This window comes from Megascapheus bottae, chromosome 18 (assembly GCF_031878675.1).
Source record: "Megascapheus bottae isolate mThoBot1 chromosome 18, mThoBot2.hap1, whole genome shotgun sequence".
Classification (NCBI taxonomy): Eukaryota; Metazoa; Chordata; class Mammalia; order Rodentia; family Geomyidae; genus Megascapheus; species Megascapheus bottae.
The window spans coordinates 25,246,969-25,269,320 of record NC_143526.1 but is presented as its reverse complement, the minus strand read 5'-3'; the positions used below and the strand labels follow the sequence as shown (position 1 = coordinate 25,269,320).

At 40.4% G+C, this 22,352-nt stretch overlaps 1 protein-coding gene across 3 annotated transcripts in view; it reads right to left on the bottom strand.

Moving 5' to 3' along the window:
- Gpcpd1 (glycerophosphocholine phosphodiesterase 1) overlaps nt 1-17,786 on the bottom strand; it is a 51,914-nt gene extending 34,128 nt beyond the window's left edge. For 2 of the 3 annotated variants that reach the window (XM_090352027.1, XM_090352028.1), the window contains exons 1-4: nt 17,599-17,786; nt 10,204-10,279; nt 7,645-7,741; nt 3,970-4,054 (exon numbers count right to left, since the gene is read on the bottom strand). In XM_090352027.1, coding sequence (XP_090208153.1) covers nt 3,970-4,054; nt 7,645-7,741; nt 10,204-10,252 — 231 coding nt within the window. In that variant the 5' untranslated portion in view covers nt 10,253-10,279; nt 17,599-17,786. Of the gene's footprint in view, nt 1-3,969; nt 4,055-7,644; nt 7,742-10,203; nt 10,280-17,598 lie in introns of those variants that run through there. The other variant, XM_090352029.1, reaches the window with a different exon arrangement.
- Between the last annotated feature and the right edge of the window lie 4,566 nt (nt 17,787-22,352).

The following is a 22,352-nucleotide window of genomic DNA, read 5'->3' as shown; positions in this document are numbered from 1 at the left end:
GAGCTACATTTCATAGCAAAATCTGTTTCACTCCACTACTGGAGGTAAAGGAAGTCAGAAGACTAAAAATTATTTTTAGTATACAAATAAAACATTTGTTAAAAAAAATCTTAACTATTACGGTAATTAGTGACAACACATATTAAGCACTGATGGAAATAAAAGATTATTCACTATGTAGACCAGGCTTTTGCTTTTTTTAAAACACCAGCAAGCAAAATTATCAGCAAGCATTATCACAGTTTGCAGCCAAACTTAAGACTTTTTAACTCATTGCTATCTTTCAAAAAAGTTAAAAACAAACTATGTAAGAGGGGACTAAGAAATTTTAAACTAAGGGCTGGGAGTATGACATAGTAGTAGAGTGTTTGCCTGGCATGCATGAAACCCTGGGTTTGGTTCCTTGGTATCGCATACAGAGAAAAAGCCAAAAGTGGTGCTGTAGCTCAAGTGGCAGAGTGCTAGCTTTGTGCAAAAGTGCTCAAGGACAGTGCCAAGCCCTGAGTTCAAGCTCCAGAACAGGCAAAAAAAAAAAAAGGAAATTTTAAACTATGATGCAAAATCGTGTGTGGTGTATGTGTGCATCTACAGTAGGGCTTGAACTCAGGGGCCTTGCATTCTGGCTCCTGGCATTCCACTACTTGAGTCACATCTCCACTTTCTAGCTTTTTGGTAGTTAACTAGAAGTAAAGAGTCTCAGAGCCAGGAGCTGGTACCTCACGCCTGTAACTCTAACTACTGAGGAAGCTGAGTGATCACGGTTTCAAAGACAGCTTGGGCAGGAAAGTCTGTGAGACTCTTATTTCCAATTAACCCCCAGAAAACCAGAAGTGGCAAGTGGCAGAACACCAGCCTTGAGCAAAAAAGAGCTCAGGAGCAGCCAAGTTCAAGTTTAAGAACCATGACCAAAAAAAAAAAAAAAAAAAGACAAAAACAAAAAGTCTCCCAGACTTCTCTTCCCTAACTGGCTTTGAACCCTAATCCCCAGAACTCAGCCTCCTGAGTAACAAGGATTAGAGACGTGAACCAGCACTTGATACTAATATTCATCATTTTCCTATATGTGCAAGAAAAATAATAATCACCTTGGCATGAGTCAAAATAAAGGAGATTGAGTGGATATATATCTCTAAGGTTTAAATTTCAAACTAAGAACTAAGACCATTGAGCATACAGAGAAACTTTACAACAGTAAAGAATCATTCTTGAAAATGAACTTAAGCTATTTTGAAAATGAATGTCTGCGTCTAACAGATGATTTACTCTTTTGTTAAAGGGAAAAAAAAGAATGTTACGCTCAAAATAAGAATCTGAAGTGAATCTAATTATGAATGAATGTTAGCACCATGAATAAATCAGATGTATCACTGAAAATTAAAGGCCTTTTTTCACAAAAATCGAGAATTTTCAAAAGAAATAATTAAAAATTGTTGACATTTCATTATGAAAAACATTTCTACTTCTAGCCACTAGGTGGACATTACTTAAGATTGAAAAAAGGTTTAATTCTAAAAGTGTCTTTGATGAGAATATATTAATGGCATTGGACTATCTGTAGACTAATTCTAATATTTCCATTCTAGCAATGACACTACCTTATTTTTTGCTATGATTAAATAAGGTAATAGAAAGTCGTCTCCTGATAAAGTTATTATTGCTGATGTTGCTGTTGTTTTGTTCTAACAGTATTGCTAGGTGGTCCAGGCTAGCCTTGAGCTAATGATCCTCTAGTCTCAGCCTTCTCTGTGCTGGAATTTTAAGTGTGCATCACCTGCCTTTCCCTTCCGCTGCCTGCCCCTCCACATCCCAGTCCTCCAGCAACACTGACCATCAAACCCACAAGTGTGCACATCCTAGACAAGCACTCTGCCCACCATTAAGCTGTATCTTCGGCCCTAAAATTATTTTAAATTCAGTGTATTACTAATGCTTCACTCTAATTTCAAAGAGAATAGAGTTTTACCAAGCAAACATAATCCTAAAGTCAATCTCCTGTACCATCCAAAAAGAAACCAAAAAAAAAAAAAAAAGAGGAAAAAGAGAAAGGATTTCAGAATTGAACTAAAAAGAATATGCTAGAAAAAGCAAAGGGGTGCAAGAGAAAATATAAATGGTAAAATTTTATTACATAATGAAATTTTAGTAATGAAAGGGACCTAATATAGTTTACATTATTTTATAGATGAAGAAACTGAAATCTAATGCTCATGTAACTTGCCCAAAATATAATCACAAGATATTTAGCAAAAGTTTCTACAAATCCTGGTTAAGCTATCACGTAAAACCTTTGAACTACTAAAATTCTTACCTCCTGATACAGATTTTTAGTGCCTCTGACATTACTTTGCTTCCTTATCACCTTAATGTTCCCCATGAATTCATACATTTTGTGAATTAACGTTCTTTATACATCATTTCTATCAGTTGACAATGCTTAATTGGAACAGGTTCATAATGTTCCTAATTTTAAAAAAGTTTCATTTTTAAAAAGGGCCACCAACTTTTAGATAAGTGTCGCTTTAAGCTGGTATGTGGAAAACTCTAGCCATATGCATGAGCTTTTTAGCTATTTACTCTATTCCATGAAAAACATACTTACCGTAGCAGCCCCTGCATCACACGGTACATGTGTACACGATACAGAGCAAGCACCTACTTAAAGAAACACACTCACCAACACATACTGTAAACTTTTGCAAGTATTACAAGGGGAAAAACTTTTTTTTTTCTTTTTTTACTACTAGGCAGATTTCTTGCCAATTTTTCCAAAAAGCATTTTAGACTGATTTGCTGCTTTCGGTTACATTTTCAATGAAAAGGAAAAAATACTATAGGGTTGGCTTAATTTGACCTATGTTGACAATAGTCTTACTTAAACTGTGCTGCAAGGACCCAGGATTTTTCTTACTCAACGTCCCCTTTTGAACTAAGATTTGGCGGATTTTATATGGTACGTTTCATAAACCAGAATTCTCAATCTTTCAGTGCCATGAGTGTTCTGATCAATGTATATATCTACACACAATTCTTCGGTTTGCACTGAATTGTAACATGATGTGTAACAACTCCTGTGCCAAATAATTGCAGATGCCATTTTCTTAGGTTGTTAAAGTGAGACTACTGTCAAGATAAGCCAATACAATGATCAACCATAATGTAATTTAAGTTCATTTACTGAGTTTTTATAAAATATAGTTGAAATTAAAAAAGTAATAGGTGCAAAAGACAGCTGAAGTAGGTTTGTCAGTTTTTTTTCTTTTTTAATGGTGGCTAAGGGAAGGAAGTAACTAAAAGTGGCTGCTTGCGTTTTTCACAAATAATAAAAGTATTTCAGGACTCCCAAGGGAAACACACTTTTTACAAAGATCTAATGCACATTTCATTTCCTAAACCTCTGCCTTAATCTTTGATCATATGCAGCCCAAAGGTGCCAGATGTAAAAATTTGAAGGAAAAGAACCCATTCAGCATATAAATTATCTGTAAAGTAAGAGGGGGGGAAAAAAAAATCAATGTTTTTTTCCTTTACCAAAAATGAAAACAATCCCAAAATAGTAAGTTGTTGTGAACAGGTAGATTGAGAATACACACTCTAAAAGCCTTTAGAAAAGATCCTGGCCAATCAAAATCATCTATGTAAAAACTCTAAGAGAAATCATGTCATTAGTTAATTTGCATTAGGAATTAAACAGTAGTCACTAACTTCTTGGCTACTACAAAATTAATTTAAAAAATACACAAAGCTGAATATAGACTTATAATGTACTTACACCACATAGGATCAAAACCAGTTTGTGTTTTAAAAAATATTGCAGAATATACTTACTATTAGTCTTTAGAAAACTTCATGGCAGATACATTTTTGCCTTTGAAGTATCTACTTACTTTTTTACTAAAATGTTATTGAGAGTTTTTTCCTAGACTTTTTGAAAGTACTAAGCAAATTGGAAACTAGATAAAAACAACATACCTTTGGTTCTAAAAAGCACCCTTTGAAGTAGCGATACTGAACTGATACTCCTCTACTGAGTTCAACAGATGTTTTCCACAACATGCTATCAGGGAGGAAAAAGTCAAAAGCAATAGCATCAATATAAAACTAGAGTAGATAAAGACTTAATTTATAACTTTCCAAATAAGGTCTGTGATCAATACCATCCATATTTTCTTATCTATCATGATGTTACTTTTAGGCTGACTCTATAGTAAGCAGTAGGAATGAGGACAAATACTGCAGGAGAGCCCCCTGTTTGTTCAGCATGCTCTCTACCATGTGGACAGACAATAAGCAAGCATGACACAGTGCGCGTTTTGAAAGAGGTATTAAAAATAGGCCCAAATGAGAAAGAACTGCCTGGGCTCAGGCTTAAATGATGAAGAACCAGTTAGACATAGATCCACAAAAAGTAATTCCACTAGTGCAAAGGTAGAGGCTTATGTCAGAATCATCCACTGTCTTCCCACCCTGCTAGGAAGTTACATGGTTACCTAAAAGGCTTTGGGAACAAGGCCTCTAGGTCACAAATAAGGAGTGAACACCAAGGGCAAGTTACACTCTGATGCCTCTGTTCCTTAACTGTGTCTCTCAGCTGCTAGCTATTCATTCTCCCAGCCAACTAATCAGTATCTGTAACTTGTTTCAATTCAATGTCTTCTCTGATGCAGAACAACTATTCTAATAAAAACTAAAGATTTGGCTCAAAAGCTTGCATCAAGGTGAAAAAATGCACTACAACAATGCTTCTAGTTGATTTTTAGTTTCCAGAGATAAGACAGTGATATTCAAAGTGCGGTCCTGAGATCACTAGTATCAGATCCAGTTTGTTGAAAACGCAGGTTCTCCACAGGATAAGCAAATGAGGCAAAGACACTCACTAGATAATATGCTGAAAATGAACTATATACAACCTGTAGGAGCCGGCACTGGTGGCTCACACCTGTAATCCTACTCAGGAGGCTGAGATCTGAGGATCGCAGCTCAAGGCCAGCACAGGTATGAAAAGAGTCTGTAAGACTCTTATCTCCAATTAACCACCAGAAAACTGGAAGTGGTGTTGTGGCTCAAGTGCTAGAGCACTAGCCTTGAGCTGAAGAGCTCAGGGACAGCACCCAGGCCCTGAGTTCAAGCCCTACAACTGACCAAAACAAACCCAAAAAAAAAAACCAAAACAAAACAACTTGTAGTAGGAGACATCAGTGAAGAACTAGCACAGTGAAGAAAAAGAAATGTACTCATTACTTGATTTATGTAACTGTAACCCCTTTGTATATCACCTTTAAAAGAACAACCACAAAAAAAAAAAAAAAAAAAAAAACTAAAAGGAAGGAAAAGAATGAAAGGGGGAGGTAGATTCTCAGGACCCACCCAGCCTACCAATTTAGAAACTGAGGGTTTCTGGGCACTGGTGGCTCATACCTGTCATCCTGGCTACTCAGGAAACTGAGATCTGAAGATCTTAGTTCAAAGCCAGCCCAGGCAACAAAGTCTGTGAGACTCTTATCTCCAATAAACTACTCAGCAAAAGAAGCTCAGAGACAACAGTGCCCATTCCCTAAATTCAAATCCCAAACCAGAAGAAAGAGAAATAGAGAGAGAGAGAGACAGAGACAGAGAGACAGAGAGAGAGAGAGAGCGCACGCAAAACCTCAACTCTGAGGTATGGGATCAAGCTGTGCACATTTCAACAAGCCTCTTGTGGACTGATGAGCACTTAAGAGTCTTAGTCACAGATCATTACCTAATCATTATTTCAGCATGAGTAGTTCAGTAAATAACCAGAAGCTCCAAATACCTTTTTATGGTATCAGATAGTTAACACTACTTCCTACCGAAACATGTACACTTTTTTTTTTTTTTTTGCCAGTCCTGGGCTTGAGCTCAGGGCCTGAGCACTGTCCTTGGACTTTCTCAAGGTTAGAGCTCTACCACTTGAGCCTCAGCACCACTTCCGGCTTTTTTCTATATATGTGGTACCGAGGAATCAAACCCGGGTCTTCATGCATGCTAGGCAAGCACTTTAACCACTAGGCCAAACTCCTGGCCAACATGTACACTTTAATTCAGTCCAGGATCCTAAAAAATATTGATGACCAACTGTTAGCCATGATGGTAGTAGCTTCACCAATCAGATAAATCTGTCAATACCAACACATATAACCAAGGTCTCTTCCCTAGAAGATTGTTTTCATGGGCCAGCCTCAAGTGGTACCTAGTTAGATACAGTTTGACAGAACTTTCCAGCTTATTAACATACACATGGCTGGTTAAAAATCACTGCCAAAAGTCAAGGACAACAAAGTGCCTAGCACATTGTGTGTGTGTGTGTGTATGTGTGTGTGTGTGTATGTGTGTGTGTGTTGGGGGGGTTTTAGTGCCTAGCACATTGTGTGTGTGTGTGTGTGTGTGTGTGTGTGTGTGTGTTGGGGGGGGTTTTTGCCAGTCATGGGCTTGAACTCAGGGCCTGAGCACTGTCCTTGGGCTTTCCTCAAGGCGAGAGCTCTACCACTTGAGCCTCAGGACCACGTTTGGCTTTTTTCTATGTATGTGGTACCGAGGAAACGAACCCGGGTCTTCACGTATGGTAGGCAAGCACTCTACCACTAGGCCAAACTCCTGGCCCCCCTAGCGCATTTCTTTGTTAAGTCTCAGAATCATTTTTTCAACATACGACTGTAGACTCATACTATACTAATTTCTACTAAAATTAGTAAAACAAACAAAAAAGTTAATAAATAAGGGACCAGGAGTTTGGCCTACTGGAAGAGTGCTTGCCTAGCATACACAAAAACCCAGGTTCAATTCCTCGATATCACATATACAGAAAAAGCCGAAAGTGGTACTGTGGCTTGAGTTGTAGGGTTCTAGCCTTGAGAAAGCCCAAGGACAGTGCTCAGGCCCTGAGCTCAAGCCCAGGACTTACAGGAAAAAAAAAAAAAAGAACTATACAACTTGCAGGAGCTAGAAGTTTGGCCTAGCAGTAGAGCGTTTGCCTAGCATGCACAAATTCCTTGGTACCACATATACAAAAGAGGCCAGAAATGGTGCTTGGTTCAAGTAATAGAGCTTTAACCTTGAGAAAACCCAAGGGCAGTGCTCAGGCCCTGAGTTCAAGCCCCAGGACTTGGGGACTGGGGGGTGGGGGGAAAAACACAATTTGGGGAATAGCAGGGAAAAACTGGGAAAGAGTAAGAGGTGACATTGTCCAATAAGAAATACACTCAGTATCTGACTTGTGCAGCTATAAGTCTTCTTTCATCATTTTTATAAAAGCAACAAGAAAATAAAAATTTTAAAAATATATAAACTAGTAGAATGATAGCATGGCTATCATCCTAGCTACTCAGGAAGCTGAGATCTCAGGATCTCAACAGAAAGCTAGTCTGGGCAGGAAAGTCTGTGAGACTCTTATCTCCAATTAGGAAACAAAAAAAGATGGAAAAGGAACTGTGATTCAAGTGTTAAGAGTGCTAGTCTTAAGCAGGAAAGCTCAAGCGTCCAGAGGCCCTGAAGTTAAGCCTCAGGGAACAGCAGAAAACAAACAAGAATAATTATATACTACAGCACCTTGGAAGCCCTTCTAAGTTCATAACAGAAATGCCAAAGATTACTCCAAAATTTTACTCCTTAAGTCATTTCCACGCTTACCTTTCAGCTGTCTCATCCTCTGGAAGAAGAGCCACAGCATTTTGAGGATTCCAATTTCCTAAGGCATCACAGCTTCCACATATGGCAAAAACTTCTCCTAAGAAAAAACAGCCTAATCAGTTGTTTCTGAACACATTTTAGTTTCAAAAAGCAGTAAGAGCAGTTAGTTGCAGTGGTTCAACTGGCTTTGGAACCTCATTGAACCAAGAGGGGAAGAGATCACCCTTCGTGGCCCAGGTATCACATTAGCACCTACCTAGTAACTTGCCTCATCAAAGTCAAAATCAGAAAAAAGGCCAGACATGGACATTTTTTCTTCATCAACTACCTATTGAGCACTCAGGAAACAAAATGATCAAGCCATAGTCTCCTCAAGGATGTTTTCAATGTAGAGTAGCAACTATTAAATACATCAAAGTAGTCAAGCAAAATACAACCATATTTTCCAAGAATTCAAACAGAGGCTATAAAGCTCAAGATCAGTAACATTTATCATTAGGATAGAAACAATTTTATTTTATTTTATTTTATTTTGTACTGATGCTAGGGTTTGAACTCAGGACCTGGGTACTATCCCTGAGTTGAACCTTTTTGCTAAAAGCTAGAACTCTGTCACTTAAGCTACAGCTTCTTTCCAGCTTTTTGGTAATTAAATGCAGATAAGAGCCTCACGGATTTTCTTGCCTAGACTGGCTTTGAATGTCTATCTTCACATCCTCAGCCTCCTTAGTCCCTATGTGAGCCACAATGTTAACAATGTAACTTATATAGCCTAAAACAAAGAACTCTTGAGAAAACTAGAACTCCTTACTAAAATAGTGGCTTCCACCTGAACATTTCTGACCGATAAAACCTTCACTTGCTAAATTTTGTGTGCTCTGAAGGTCTTGACACATATCACTACATTCTGAGTTAATACAATAAAAATTTATGAAGCACATGACAACAAATTGAATGTAAATTCTAATTTGGCTGAAGACTACTCTTTGCTTTGAGAAAATATCCCAAATGGGCAGCTATGAAACTTGCATCAGAGCCACACTTTCCTCCTAGAGTGTGTCTGCACTTGAGCAATACCCTAGTAAATGGCATTCCTCTTGATGATTCGCTATGTACAGGGCTTCTGGGGGAAAAAAAGGTATCTTTTTATTAGAACAGACCTGTCTCTAATTAGCCCTAATTTATAAGGTTGTAAGAACCTGAAGGCTAACTAAAGAATACATTCTGAGTCCCTAAGAATGAGTAACACCTTCACAAAGGTGACCCTTCTGTGGCTGATTAATTCTGAGTTCAGTTCCTTTTCCTACTGTGAACAGATTTGTCTAGTTTAAACTGCTTGTTTAAAACTCCCTTAATGGGCACAATACAGTACACTGTGTCTTCTCTCTAGAAGACACCGCACACTGCCAGCGGTAAAGACATGGCCCACAAGAACCAATAAATACATCAGCTGACTAGCAATTTTCATCTTTATTCTGAGTAGAAGAATGTACCAATCTATATTGATTAAGAATGTGTGAACTTGGACAGACACAGACATACAAAGGACCCCCCCCTCCCCGCGCCCCATCATTCCCTCTGCCAGTTGCTTTAATGAGAAGCCAGGCATGGTGGCACACACATGTAATCACATCACTCTGGAGACTGAGACAAGCTGTTACAAGTTCAGCCTGGTCCATGAGATTAATACTATCTTACCACCACCAACAAACCCCGTGCCCCCCTGCAAAAACCAGAACTAACAAAACCTTCTATGATGGTCACTAGAACCAGGATATTAAGACAGAATGAGGTATTTATTCTTTGAACAAGTTTACCACATTTCTTGTCTGTGTCTATCACTATGCTAGGCTTATGAATTTAGCACAGACAAGATAAGGTCTTGAACTGGGCACCTGTAATCCTAACTACTCAGATAGTTGAGATCTCTGTTTTCATAAAATTCTATCCAAATACTTAATAAAGTATTCAATAATCCTATAACACCTGTAGAATATGTTAGAAAACAGAAATCCTGAGCGTTTCACGGAGACCCTTACCTTGTAAAATGTGGGAGTTAGAGGAGAGAGTGGGCACAGATCTAAGCAGAGGAAAACTTTATTTGAGGAACTGCTCAAAAGAAAGAAGGAACAAGAAACTGAAATGTGGCCCACTATACCAGAGTTTATTTTTCAATGTGAAATATAACCCACATGTAGTTCTAATGCTATTACACTAAAATTATTTTATAGTGCTTCAAAAGATAGGCCAAAAAATGCAGCGGGACTTAAAAAAAAAATCAAAAGTAGTGAACGGTTATATTAGACAAACATTTCAGCAATTTCTTAAGCTAGCAGTTTCCCTCATTTTTTTCTGGGCAAAATCAAATATTTATTACAAAGCAACAGGATGCTACTTGAGATTTTCTTTCCCTCATGTGTACTGTACTCTAAGCACATTCCTGACAAATAAGACCTAAAATTTAAACCCAGTCTAATACAAAAGCTAGATATTTAAAATAGTCTAGATAAGAAAAATCATTTACTTTAAAAATCATTTTAAAGTAAAGCTTTACAGTACCTGGTAAAAGAGTTCCTCTTATTTCAAAGGTAACCTGAGAAGGTGTCATTCTGATGGATTTACTTTAGGAATCTTCCTATGAAGAAAAGGATAAATTTGTCATTTATAGAACATGAAAACATTAGATAGTTGCAATCAAGAAAACAAGTGAAATGCAGGCAGGATATTCAGTAGACTCTATATGGAAATTGAACTATGAAACCTGTGGGCTTCTGAAACAGGAGGGAGAAACTAGGTGAAAGTGAAGGAAGGGGCTACATTGTCCAGACTTACTTCACTTGACCTGTCTGTATATAACCTTCATAAAAATAATTTAAACGAAGCCTGTAATCCTAGCTACTCAGGAGGCTGAGATCTAAGGATGAAGGTTCAAAGCCAGCTCGGGCACAAAAGAACGTGAGATTCATCTCCAATTAACCCTTAGAAAATAGAAGTGAGGCTTGGCTCAAGGGTAGAACAGTAGCCTTGAGCTGAAGAGCTCAGGGACAGCACCTAGGCAGAGTTCAAGCCCCATGACCCACAAAAAAAAAAAAAAAAAGAGTAATTTAAACAAAGAAAAAGAAAACTTTAAAGTGGGAGAATGATTTAAAAAGCAGAAGAATTTGAGAAACTGTTCAAAAAGAAAAAAGAAGAAACAGGAAACTGAAATGTGGCCCACTATAGCCAGAATTTATTATACAAGATAATACACAACCCAGGAGTAGTCATTTTAATGTTATAGTGCACTAAAATTATTTCACAGTGCTTCAAAAGAATGCAGCAAGGCTAAAAATACACACACACACACACACACACACACACACACACACACACACACGTAGTGAAGGTATATTAGCCAAATATTTCACCAACTTCTTGAGCTGGCACAAGTCCCCTCACTTTTTTTTTTCTTTTTTTTTTTTCTTTTTTGGCGCCAGTCCTGGAGCTTGAACTCATGGCCTGAGCACTGTCCTTCGTCTTTCTCAAGGCTAGTGGCTCTACCACTTGAGCCATAGCACCACATCCAGCTTTTTCTATGTATGTGGTACTGAGGAATAGAACTGGGTCTTCGTGCATGCTAGGCGACACTTCTGCCCCCCCACCTCATTTTTTTTGGGACAAAATCAAATAGATGAAAATGACTCAACTATGAGCAAAAGATTCAATTCAGGATCCTTCTATGTAAACTGACCACATAACTGAGAGGCACATAGCAACATTTAAGGCTTTAAGTTATAAACATGTCCACTAGAAATATATGAGCCAGAAATACTACAAAACAGTAAAGCGGGCCGGGAGTTTGGCCTAGTGGTTAAAGTGCTTGCCTAGCATGCACGAAGACCCGGGTTCGATTCCTCGGTACCACATACATAGAAAAAAGCCAGAAGTGGTGCTGAGGCTCAAGTGGTAGAGCTCTAACCTTGAGAAAGTCCAAGGACAGTGCTCAGGCCCTGAGCTAAGCCCAGGACTGGCAAAAAAAAAAAACAAAAAACAAAAAAACAAAACAGTAAAGCACCTGGAGTTTTTATTTAAATTTTAAGGAGACAGGATTCTCTTGCTACACAATTATCTCTTTTATAAGCAGCTGTTCTGAATTCAGGCTCATATTATAATGGAAGTAAAACAAGGAAATAACAAAAATGTAAGCAGAAAAAATGCTTGACTCAAGAAAATTGTAACACAAGGAAACAAGCACTAAAATGAATTATGTTTTCAAGCTTAACAATCTGCTTCTAGGCCAGGGACAGGTGGCTTATGCCTGTAATCCTAGCTACTCATGAGGCTGAGATGTGAGGATCGAGATTTGAAGTCAGCTGGGGAGAAAAGTCCCCATGAGATTCTGCTCTCCAATAAACTATTCAAAAAAGCAAAAGTGATGCTATAGCTTAAGTGGTAGAGTGCTAGCCTTGAGCACAAAGAGGTTCTGAAACAGCATCCAGGCCAGTTCAAGCCCCAGGACCAGAGAAGGTGAGAGGGGAAGAAAGGAAGGAGAAAAAAAGAATCTGCTTTTAATACAGTATAACAAAACATACACAAACAGCACCCTCCACCCCCAGACTTTCTATGCATAGGGCCACCATTAAAGTTCTGCACACTTCAAAGTACAATGTTATCAAATACTACTTACTGGTTCTAATTGATCTTACAAACATGCCATTCTTTCCAGTTATCAATTTCATTCATGTGTAACCTGAATATACCATAATCCTAATTTTAGTTCCAAATCTCTTTTCAGTATTTTGTCAAGAGTATTTCTCCTCAAATTGTGACTTAGAAAAACTGTATTTACAGCCGAAGAGTTTGACCTAGTGGTAGAGTGCTTGCCTAGCATGCACGAAGACCGGGGTTTGATTCCTCAGTACCATATACATAGAAAAACCCAGAAATGGTGCTGAGTTCAAGTGGTAGAGCTCTAGCCTTGAGAAAGTCCAAGGACAGTGATTAGACCCTGAGCTCAAGCCCAGGACTGGAGGGAAAAAAAACAAAATTGTATTTACAGAAGTCTAAACTCCTAAGTTTTAACTTAGACTTTACTGCTTTAACTCCCTTACTGTTTTATCTGTTTTCCTATCATTTTTTCTTTCTTCCTACTTTATCAGCCAAACAAATCAGTTTACCATCCCTAAGTAACTGAGGATTTAAAATATAGATACACCATCAAGATAATGAAAAATCTAAAAAAAGAATATGTGCTCCACAGTAGTGTCATGTATATATAAAACTTCCAATATGACCTAATCAAGGCTCCTAAAATATTACACTCATGTTTTTATTCTGCATTGTGAATTTACCAGCTAAATTTTATTTAACACATTTATTTGCACATTATAAAACAATCTTCAACTATCTTTCAGAGCTACTCCTTTTTCTATTTCTCCTTTTTTTTTTTTTTTTGTTGATTGTGGGACTTGAACTCTGGATCTGGGTGTTGTCCCTGAGCTCTTCAGCTCAAGGCTACTGACTTCCCCTTAAGCCACAGTGCCACTTCTGGTTTTCTGGTGGCTAACTGGAGATAAGAGTCTCACTGACTTTAGTGCCTGGACTGGCTTTGAACCGCAATCCTCAGATCTCAGTCTCCTGAGTAGCTAGATTATAGGCGTGAGCCACAGCACCCGGCTCTCCTTTTTTCTCTTCCCTTTTCCCGAACAAATTCATCAACTCTGCACAGGTCATTTAATAAATACTGCTACCCAACAATCATACTTCTAAGTCAAGACAGGTAAATCTGCATTAACATTTCTCACTGAAGGCCATTTTGTCCACTGGAGGATAATATTTGGTAATTGTCATAAGTTATTTGTGGATGTCACACTGAGAAGGAAGGATGCCCACAGTATCTAGCAGGAAGCAGCCCAACAGTGCTGCCAAGTACCATACAATGTACTGAACAGCCTCCCACAAATAATGTCCAGTTCCAAATATCAATAGAGCCAACATTAATAGAAATTTGATCTAGTGTCTACTCGGAGCTTTTAAGTAGGATCAAGAATCCAAGTTCGGTGTTAGCAATGAGCTATGTACCATCACATTTACATCAATTATAAAATGTAAGGATGAAAGGTTTCATCAATTAATGTACATGTCAAATAGATTATTATATATATATATATATATATTTGTGCAACATCACAGCGTCATGTCAATATAGGCACCACAGTGCCATTCATTACAGGGATGAAGAAACATTTATATCTACACTGGAGAAAAGCTTGGTGGAAACAATTTCCATGACACTGTATTAGGCTTCCTGTGTCAAAGAGTAAATACGAGCTATTTAAAGTATCTACACATCCAGTTTTCCAACTGCTAAACAATGTTCTCAATATAAAAACTGCTCTGGATTGCTACTCCTCATTAACCTGTTGTCTGAATATGTTAATAGCTGTTTAAAATGATATCTGATATAATCTGGGCATGCTATAACCCTAAGAGTACAAGTGCTTTCCAACAAATAAAATGGTTTACTGGTGCACTACAATCTTATATTTAACCTATTTCTATCACAGAAAAAGATATTGTAAGCTAACAAAAATACTTGGAAAAGAGCCTAAACTCCAATCATCCAACAACATGGCTGAACAGCCAACCACCATCTTAAACTATGACCTGTACTTTCACCCAGTGTTTTCTGTCACAATTTTCAACAAAGGACAGTCTCATCTACGTGGTTACACAGTTGGCATTCAGCTCTCTGCTGATCAATTTTAAATAATGAACCAATTTAAGGGAAATCAGATGTAGTTATTCCTATGGATTAAAACCAACAGCCAATACAAAATTATCTCATTTCTTCTACTAGCAAGAAATGTACAAATATAAAAATTTGGAAAAGGAAATTGATTAAAATTGAGTTTTTCATCTCTAAAGTTATAAAGTGGCTACTGTAACTTGAAAGTAAACAGCTGCAGTAAATATTATCCAAAGCTATATGCAAAAACATCCCCCAAAAGTCAACAAGGCATCATCTTCCACTTGATTTGCCAAAAGTTAAACAATTTAGTTCAATTTTCACCCTTCAAAATATAATAAAACACCAAATAAAAGTGTGGGGAGCTGCCCTGAAGGCAATGCACTTGCCTGTGAACACAAGCCAATACTTTGGTGCAGGACTGAAGCATAGCACAGTGAAGTTTAAGAAAGAAAAGGAAAGAAACGAAAAGAAAAGAAAAAGAAAGAAAGATGTTCTATCATGGAACTAAACTGAAAATCTGTACTTCCTCTTCCTCTAAACAAGCAAAAGCATCCTAATTTGAATGGGGATGGTCTTCCACATGATAAACAACAGCAACATGAAAAATGGTAGTGTTTGTATGCACACCAGCTGATGGTATACATAATTTAACCAATCCAGTACAATCTCAAGTATAGACTACACTTCCTGACAACGGTTTTGTTTTTGTATTTCAGTATGGTCTCCATCATGAGATTTTTAAGAACAAATACTGAACACTCTCATCTAAAACTCTTAAGGAAGACTTAAGCAAGGAAAGTTCAGGAACATTTAAAAAGGTAAACTGCAGTCAAGGTATTTTTAGCTAACATATTTCTAACAACAAAAATCTGTTCAAAATTTTTCAAGAAAAAGCTGTTTTCAATTCCTGTTCTTTCCTAGACCAGCAGCTTTGATCTTTGCGTATTTAATACCTACCTTAATTTCTCTTCACTTTGGTGGAGGATCACTGTGACTATTCTTCCTACTTCTGTATACTTTTCTTTTTGTTGGTGCTGTCCTGGGGCTTCAACTCAGGGCCTGAGTGTGCACTGTCCCTGAGCTTCTATAGTGCTCTACTTGCGCCACAGTTCCTCTTCTGGCTGTATGGGTAGTTTGTGGAGATAAAGAATTTCACAGAGGCTCCCACACAGGCTAGCTTAGAACTGTGATCCTCAGATCTCAGCCTTCTGAACAGCTAGAATTACAGGTGGTGAAACACCAGCACCTGGCTCCACCTCTGTATACTTCTCTTTTTTGCCAGTCCTGGGGCTTGACCTCAGGGTTCCTGGGCTCTATCCTTCAGCTTTCTCCAAGCTAGTGCCACAACACCACTTCCAGCTTTTTCTGTGTAAGTGGTACCAAGGAACCGAACCCAGAGCATCATGCACGGTGGAAAAGCACTCTACCACTAGGCCACTTCCCACCTCTGTATATACTTTTAAGCCATTTTTTAATCAAACCTGGAGATAGTAATGGATTTTTTTTATAAAACATTTCTGTAGATCTCATTAAACCAAATTCATTCCTTGATTAACTTTCTAAAGAATGTAGCAATGTTTTTCCGGATATTTTGCACATTTTATTCTGATGCCATTTTCACATGTATTTCATAAACTTTTCCTACTGAATTATACACGAAGATTGATTTTTACATATCAAATTTTCCTTCCTGAATCTTCCTTTATGTGAGTGCTCTCCTACTCTCTAAACCCAACTTTCCTGTATTTAACTTGGAAGATTTAAAATGTATCTAGATTATGGGTGTCCTAGTACTTGAATCGGGAATAGACTAGGTCATGTGCAGCTTTTCTCTCTCTGCTTCATTTTATTCATTGAACCCAAATATCCAGATTTGGGTGAGGGGGAAAACTGCGTGTATTTATTTCTTAGTCATAAGAAATAACTGTCAAGAGGGGAGAACTATGGAAGACATGATACTGATCAAGACATGTTCATGTTACTCTGAATCTGAACCGAAATCCCTTCGTACCACTACTTAAAATGAAAAATAAAATGAAACAGCAAGCAGAAAGAAGTATGAAAATGCAGATCAGGAAATGTAGCAATCAAAAAAAAAAAAGGGGGGGGAGAGGGGTATGAAAGCAGACCAAGTGGGTAAAGAGCCTGACGGCTGGAAATCCCGTATTGAAAGGGGGCGCGGGGGGGAGGGGAGGGAAGAGAAGAGTTTCGAGAAAAGAAAAATAATCTCCAGATCCCAACATCCTGCTCGCTTCGATCAACTTTTTTTTTAAAAGAGAGCCGAGTCAACGACTGCCTCGACATTTAAGAGTTCTTCCGCCCCCCCCCCACCCCCGCCCCGTGTCGGGGCAGAACTGCCTGAGTTCAAGTCTGCCAGCAGGCGATGCACCAGGAGAAGGGGACGGGTGGGGACCACTTTCTCAGCCCTCCCCCTACCCCCCCTCCACCCCGAGATCCGCGAGGCCCACTGAGGGAGGAGCTCAGAGGAACAAAACGCAACTTGGGAGAGGGGGGTACAGGGGCGAGAGTGGGGAGGGGGGGAGGAAGAGGGGGGCCGCCGCCGAGGACCCCGGCCGAGGACAGGCGTCACACCAGCCGGACTCTCGACCCATCCCAGGGTACCCGGGCGGCTCGCCGAGGCTGTGTCGGTCGGCGTTCTTCCTTTCTTAAAAATCTGGCCACCACTCTCAGGCAACGTCAGGAAACAGGCACGTTGTCCGAGCACCGCGGTCAGCGTCGGAGGACGGCCGGGGCGGGCGGGGGCGGGGGGAGATGCTGGGCGCCGGAGGGGGGGCCGAGGACGACCCCGGACGTTCACATGCCCCCCCCCCCCGTTCCTGATTGACCAGGTCCTTCGCGAAGGTCCCTATGGTCGCTCCCATCCCCCCACCCCCGAGAACGAGCGCCACCGGGCAGCCCAGAGGAATCGGAGATGACAGGAACAATAAAGGCGGGAGACCACGACCTGACTTCCACACAGACTGGCCCCGAGCGAGCGGCCGGGGCCCCGCCGGCGGGCTGGGCCTGGGGGTGAGGGGAGGGGGGGTGGGAAGGACCCCCGGCCATCCCGGCCTCCGCGCTGCCGGCGCCCCCCCTCCCGCCCCCGCCCGCGTCCCCGCTCCGGGTCGTCCTGACACCTCGGCCTGCCACGTTGAGGGGCCGCTGTGGCTCCTCAGCGGGCCGACCGGACGCCGGGCCCGTCCCCACCCGCCCGCCTGCCTCACCTGCCGGACCCCCCCCTCCCGGGTCCGTGGGGCCGCACCGTGCCGCGCCGCAGAGCGAGGGCTGCGGTTCGAAAAGCCGAGCGCCGGCTGCCCGCGCCTCGCCAGCGCTCCTCCAGGCCGCCCGCAGCAGCGCCCAGCCCCGGGAAAAGCGCCTCCGCTCAAACCGGTTTCAGCTGCTCCAGACCAAACTGCCGGGCCACCCCGCGGGGCGGGGCCGAAGAGAGTCGGGGCCGGGCCCGACGTCACGCCCGGCGCCGTCCTGGCCAATCAGAGGCCGCGCGGAAGGGGGCGGGCCTTCGGGTTCTTGAATAGGGCCCCGGACGGCGGCCGACAGTGGCCGGGTATCCCCCGGGTTTCTCACCGCGGGACCTGGAGCCTTGTGCCTAGTATTGGCGTTTCTGCAAATGAGGACGATTAACTGGTCGGATAATTTCCGAGAACTTTTCTTAGAATCTTTACTCAGCCACAGTGAGGAGCATAAGGACAAACCTAAAGAGGCTGAGAGCTGATATTTTTGCTGTGCAAAGCACGTCCCACCGGCCAGGCTAGAGGGTCCTGCTCTCCTAACCCCTGACCTTCCCTAAACCCAACCTCCCTAATCCCAGACTTGCCTATCTAATCTACCTTTTGCTATATCCTAATGTTATTCCTAAACAAACAGGGTTTTGTAGAAATTTTTTCAAATATAAATCCTAGATTTGCTAATCAAATTTGCCTGGAGATAGGTTATTCATATGCAAATGAAAGTCTGGAGGAATTTTTCTAAGAATGTCTCCTCTCTGGACAAATTATAGTCCTTTATTTACACACACACACACACACACACACACACACACACACACACACTGTTTAATTTGCTTTTCCTCCCTTTTCCTGGTCTCCTTAGCATTTGCCATGTACTGAACCATTACCAGCAACAAAAATTCAGTAAAACTGTGTTAATCAGATTTTGAAAATTAAAAACTGGCCTCAGGAGAAGAGACAGAATTGACAATGGTTGAAGCCAGTCAGGGCAAGAAAGTCTTTGAAAATCTCAGTCTCCAATTAACCACCAAAAAGATGTAAATAGAGCTGTGACTCAACTGATAGAACACTAGCCTTGGGCAAGAAAGCCCCAGGACTGCACTCAGTCCCTGGAATACACACACATACACAGGCCTTGGGTTGTGAGTTGCATGGAGTGGGTCTTTTGTAAAGATATTTGACCTAGATTAGCTCTTGCTTTAAAAAGAACTTCTACTTTTACAAATCAGATGGTGCCTACATTTGATATTTGAACTTGGTATTGAGCCAGGAAATTGCTGACAATGTCATCCATTCATATGGAAGTGCTAGTATTGGCCAGACACATAGTGCAATGGTTTTCAATTTGTTCTGTTTTGATGGGTTTTGTTTTATTACCAATGTGTGTGTGTGTGAACAGATATTGGAGCTTAAACTCAGGAACTAAGCAATGTGCTTTAAGTTTTTTGTTTCTTTCTTTCTTCAAGTCTTGTGCTCTACCACTTCAGCCATAGCTCTCTTTCTGACTTTACGGTAGTAATGAGGGGTACATCTCATGAACTTTCCTATCCAACTAACCTTGAACTGTCTTCACATCTGAGCCTCCCAAGTATCTAGTATCACAAATATGAATCACCAGCAACTGGCTCCCAACTCTTACTGTTTGTGATGTTTTAAACACAAATCTTTTATATGTATTTTACCTAAATATATGTGTATAATATATATTATAGTACAATATATAGTGTATAATATATAGTATGTATAATATATATGTGGTGGTACTGGGATTTGAACTTAGGGCTTGCTATTGGCTAATTGGAGATAAGAATCTCACAAATTGCGACTATTTGCTAGGCAGATGCTATACCAATAGATGCTCTTAAACATAATTGGTACAAAATTTACTGTTAGTGAGAATATTGACAGAAAGCTCTGCTGAGTACATTTAATTTCTTAATTTTTATGGAAAACGCAATTACAGGGCTGGGAAGGTGGTTCAGTGGTAGAGTGCTTGCGAAGTATGCATGAAGTCCTGGATTTGATTCCCCAATACCACATACACAGAAAAAGCAAGAAAGGGGGGCTGGGAGTTTGGCCTAGTGGTAAGAGTGCTTGCCTAGCATGCACAAAGATCAGGGTTTGATTCCTTGGTACCATACAACTAGAAAAAAGCTGGAAATGGTGCTGTGGCTCCAATGATAGAACAATAGGCTTGAGAAAGCCCAAGGACAGTGCTCAGGCCCTGAGTTCAAACTCCAAGACCAGCAAATAAATAAATGAACAAACAATGTCCATTGCTAAATTGCTCTTGGGTCATAGAGCTTGTACTCAGCCAGAGCCCTGTCCCTGAGCATTTCAGCTCAAGGCTACCGCCCTACCCTTGAGACACAGCTCCACTTCCCATTTTCTAGAGGTTAATTGGAGATAAGAGTTTCAGGTCCTTTTGTGCCCGCCTCCCGAGTAGCTAGGCTTACAGGTGTGAGCCACTGTACCTAGCACTCCATTTTTATTTTACTAAAATTTTTTTGTTTTACCGAAATTTTTAAATTCAATTTTCATTTTTAATTATGCTGGGTTTTTTTTTCTAAGCCTTAGGCTTGAATTCGGGGCCTGGGTGCTGTCCCCGAGCCTCTTTGTACTCAAGGCTAGCACTCTACCACTTGAGCCAGAGAACCACTTCCAGCTTTTCCTGAGTAGATCATTGTAGATGAGATACTCATGAACTTTCCTGATCATACTGGCTTTGGATTCGAACCAGGATCCTCACATCTCAGCCTCCTGAGTAGCTAGGATTACAGGCATGAGCCACCAGAGCCCAACTGGATTTTTTTTTCTTAACAAAGGATCAACTATAGTTTCTACCAACATGAGTTTGCTTTTGTGGCTATTATTTTAATAAATTTAATTCTGCAAGCCTGTATTCCATCACAAAACATAGGTTCTTCTAACCATGCATTTTAGATAATGGTACATGTTATTTATTTAGTTGTTTTTGACTATTTCCAGTTTTGTTTAGTGTTGATTCTTTGCTCAGTATTCATTATGACTTAGATAGCTCTTATTTAGTCTAGGAAAATGTATTTTCCTTCACAACCTCTGTACTGCCAGAATCTTTCATGAGTGGGTGGGGGTGGGGTTTGAACTCAGGACCTTGCACTTACCGGACAGATGTCATGCCTGCCCCTTGAGCCATGATCCCAGCCTGATCAGAATCTTTGTTTTTGTTGTTGTTGTTTTGTTTTGTTGCCAGTCCTGGAGACTGAAATTAGGGCCTGAGCACTGTCCTTGGTCCTTGGGCTTTCTCAAGGTTAGTGCTCTACCACTTGAACCACAGCACCACTTCTGGCTTTTCTGTGAATCAAACCCAGGTCTTTGTGTGTGCTAGGCAAGCACTCTACCACTAGGCCAAACTCCCAGTCCTGTCAGACTCTTTTATTGGCTGGGTGCCAACGGCTCATACCTAGCTACTCAAGAGGCCGAGATCTTAGGGTTACAGTTCAAAGCCAGCTTAGGCAGATAAATTCAAGAGATTCATCTCCAATTAACCAGCAAAAAGCTGAACATGGAAATGTGGCTCAAGAATATGAGCAGAACGAGTGAGCCAAAGGAGAATAAGAGACCCCAATACTAGGAGGAGGAGGAGGGGGAGGGGGAAAGGGGGAGGGGGAGGAGGAGGAGAAAATCTTTTGAAACTTAGAAGCAGAAGCTACATCAGATTCATTGAGCCCAGTGGCTCATCCCTGTAATCCTAACTACTCCGAAGACTCAGATTTGAGGATCACATTCAAAGCCAGTGGGGACAGGAAAATTTGTGAGACAAGAACTGTCAATTAGCTATAAAAAGTCTAGAAGTAAAGCTGTGGCTTGAGTAGTAGAATGCCAGCCTTGAGTAGAAAAGCTAAGGGACAGTAGTACCTAGGCACTAAATTCAAGCCCTAGTATGGGAGGAAAAAAAGATAGTATTGTTCATCTTTGCTTTGTTTGTTGGCTTTAGGGGGAGCAGAGGGAAAGCACAAAAATGGAGGGAGGAAAGGTGAATAAATGCAATCATGGTATCCAATATACACTGTGTAGAAAATGAACAATTCAACTTGTCACAAAACATTGCCTCTTCTAACAATGTTTACATAATGATCAGGGACGGGAAGGGGGAAGTGGGGAAATGCAAAGGAAGGGGTGACATTGTCTAAAAAGAAATGTGTGCATTAACTAACTTATGAAATGGTAACCCCTCTGTACAATACCTTAAGAATAACAATAAAATTATATTTTAAAAGATTCTGTTCTGAATTTTACCACTCATTTAAAGAATAATAAAAATTCTTCACAAAATATTCCAAAAAGAAAGAAAGACAACCAAACAAGCGGAATTCACTGAACCAATGCAGAGAGCTTGAGGCTCATGCTTGTAGTCTTAGGTACTCAGGAGGCTGGTATCTGGAGATTACGGTTCAAAGCTAGCCCAGGCAGGAAAGTCCATGAGTCTCTTATATCCATTAAACTACCAAAGAAGCTGGAAGTAGAACTGTGGCTCAAGTGATAGAACGCAAGACTTAAAATAAGTTCAGGATAGCACCCAGGATCTGAATTCAAATTCCAGGACCAACACAAAAAAAAGAAAAGAAAAATGTAAAAATAAATAAAATACCAAATCAAGCCATTTTGTTTCCAGTTTTTTCATTCATTATTATTGCTGGCATGTTTATTTACTATTTTTTACATCTTTCCAAATGCTCCCAGGTCTTGTG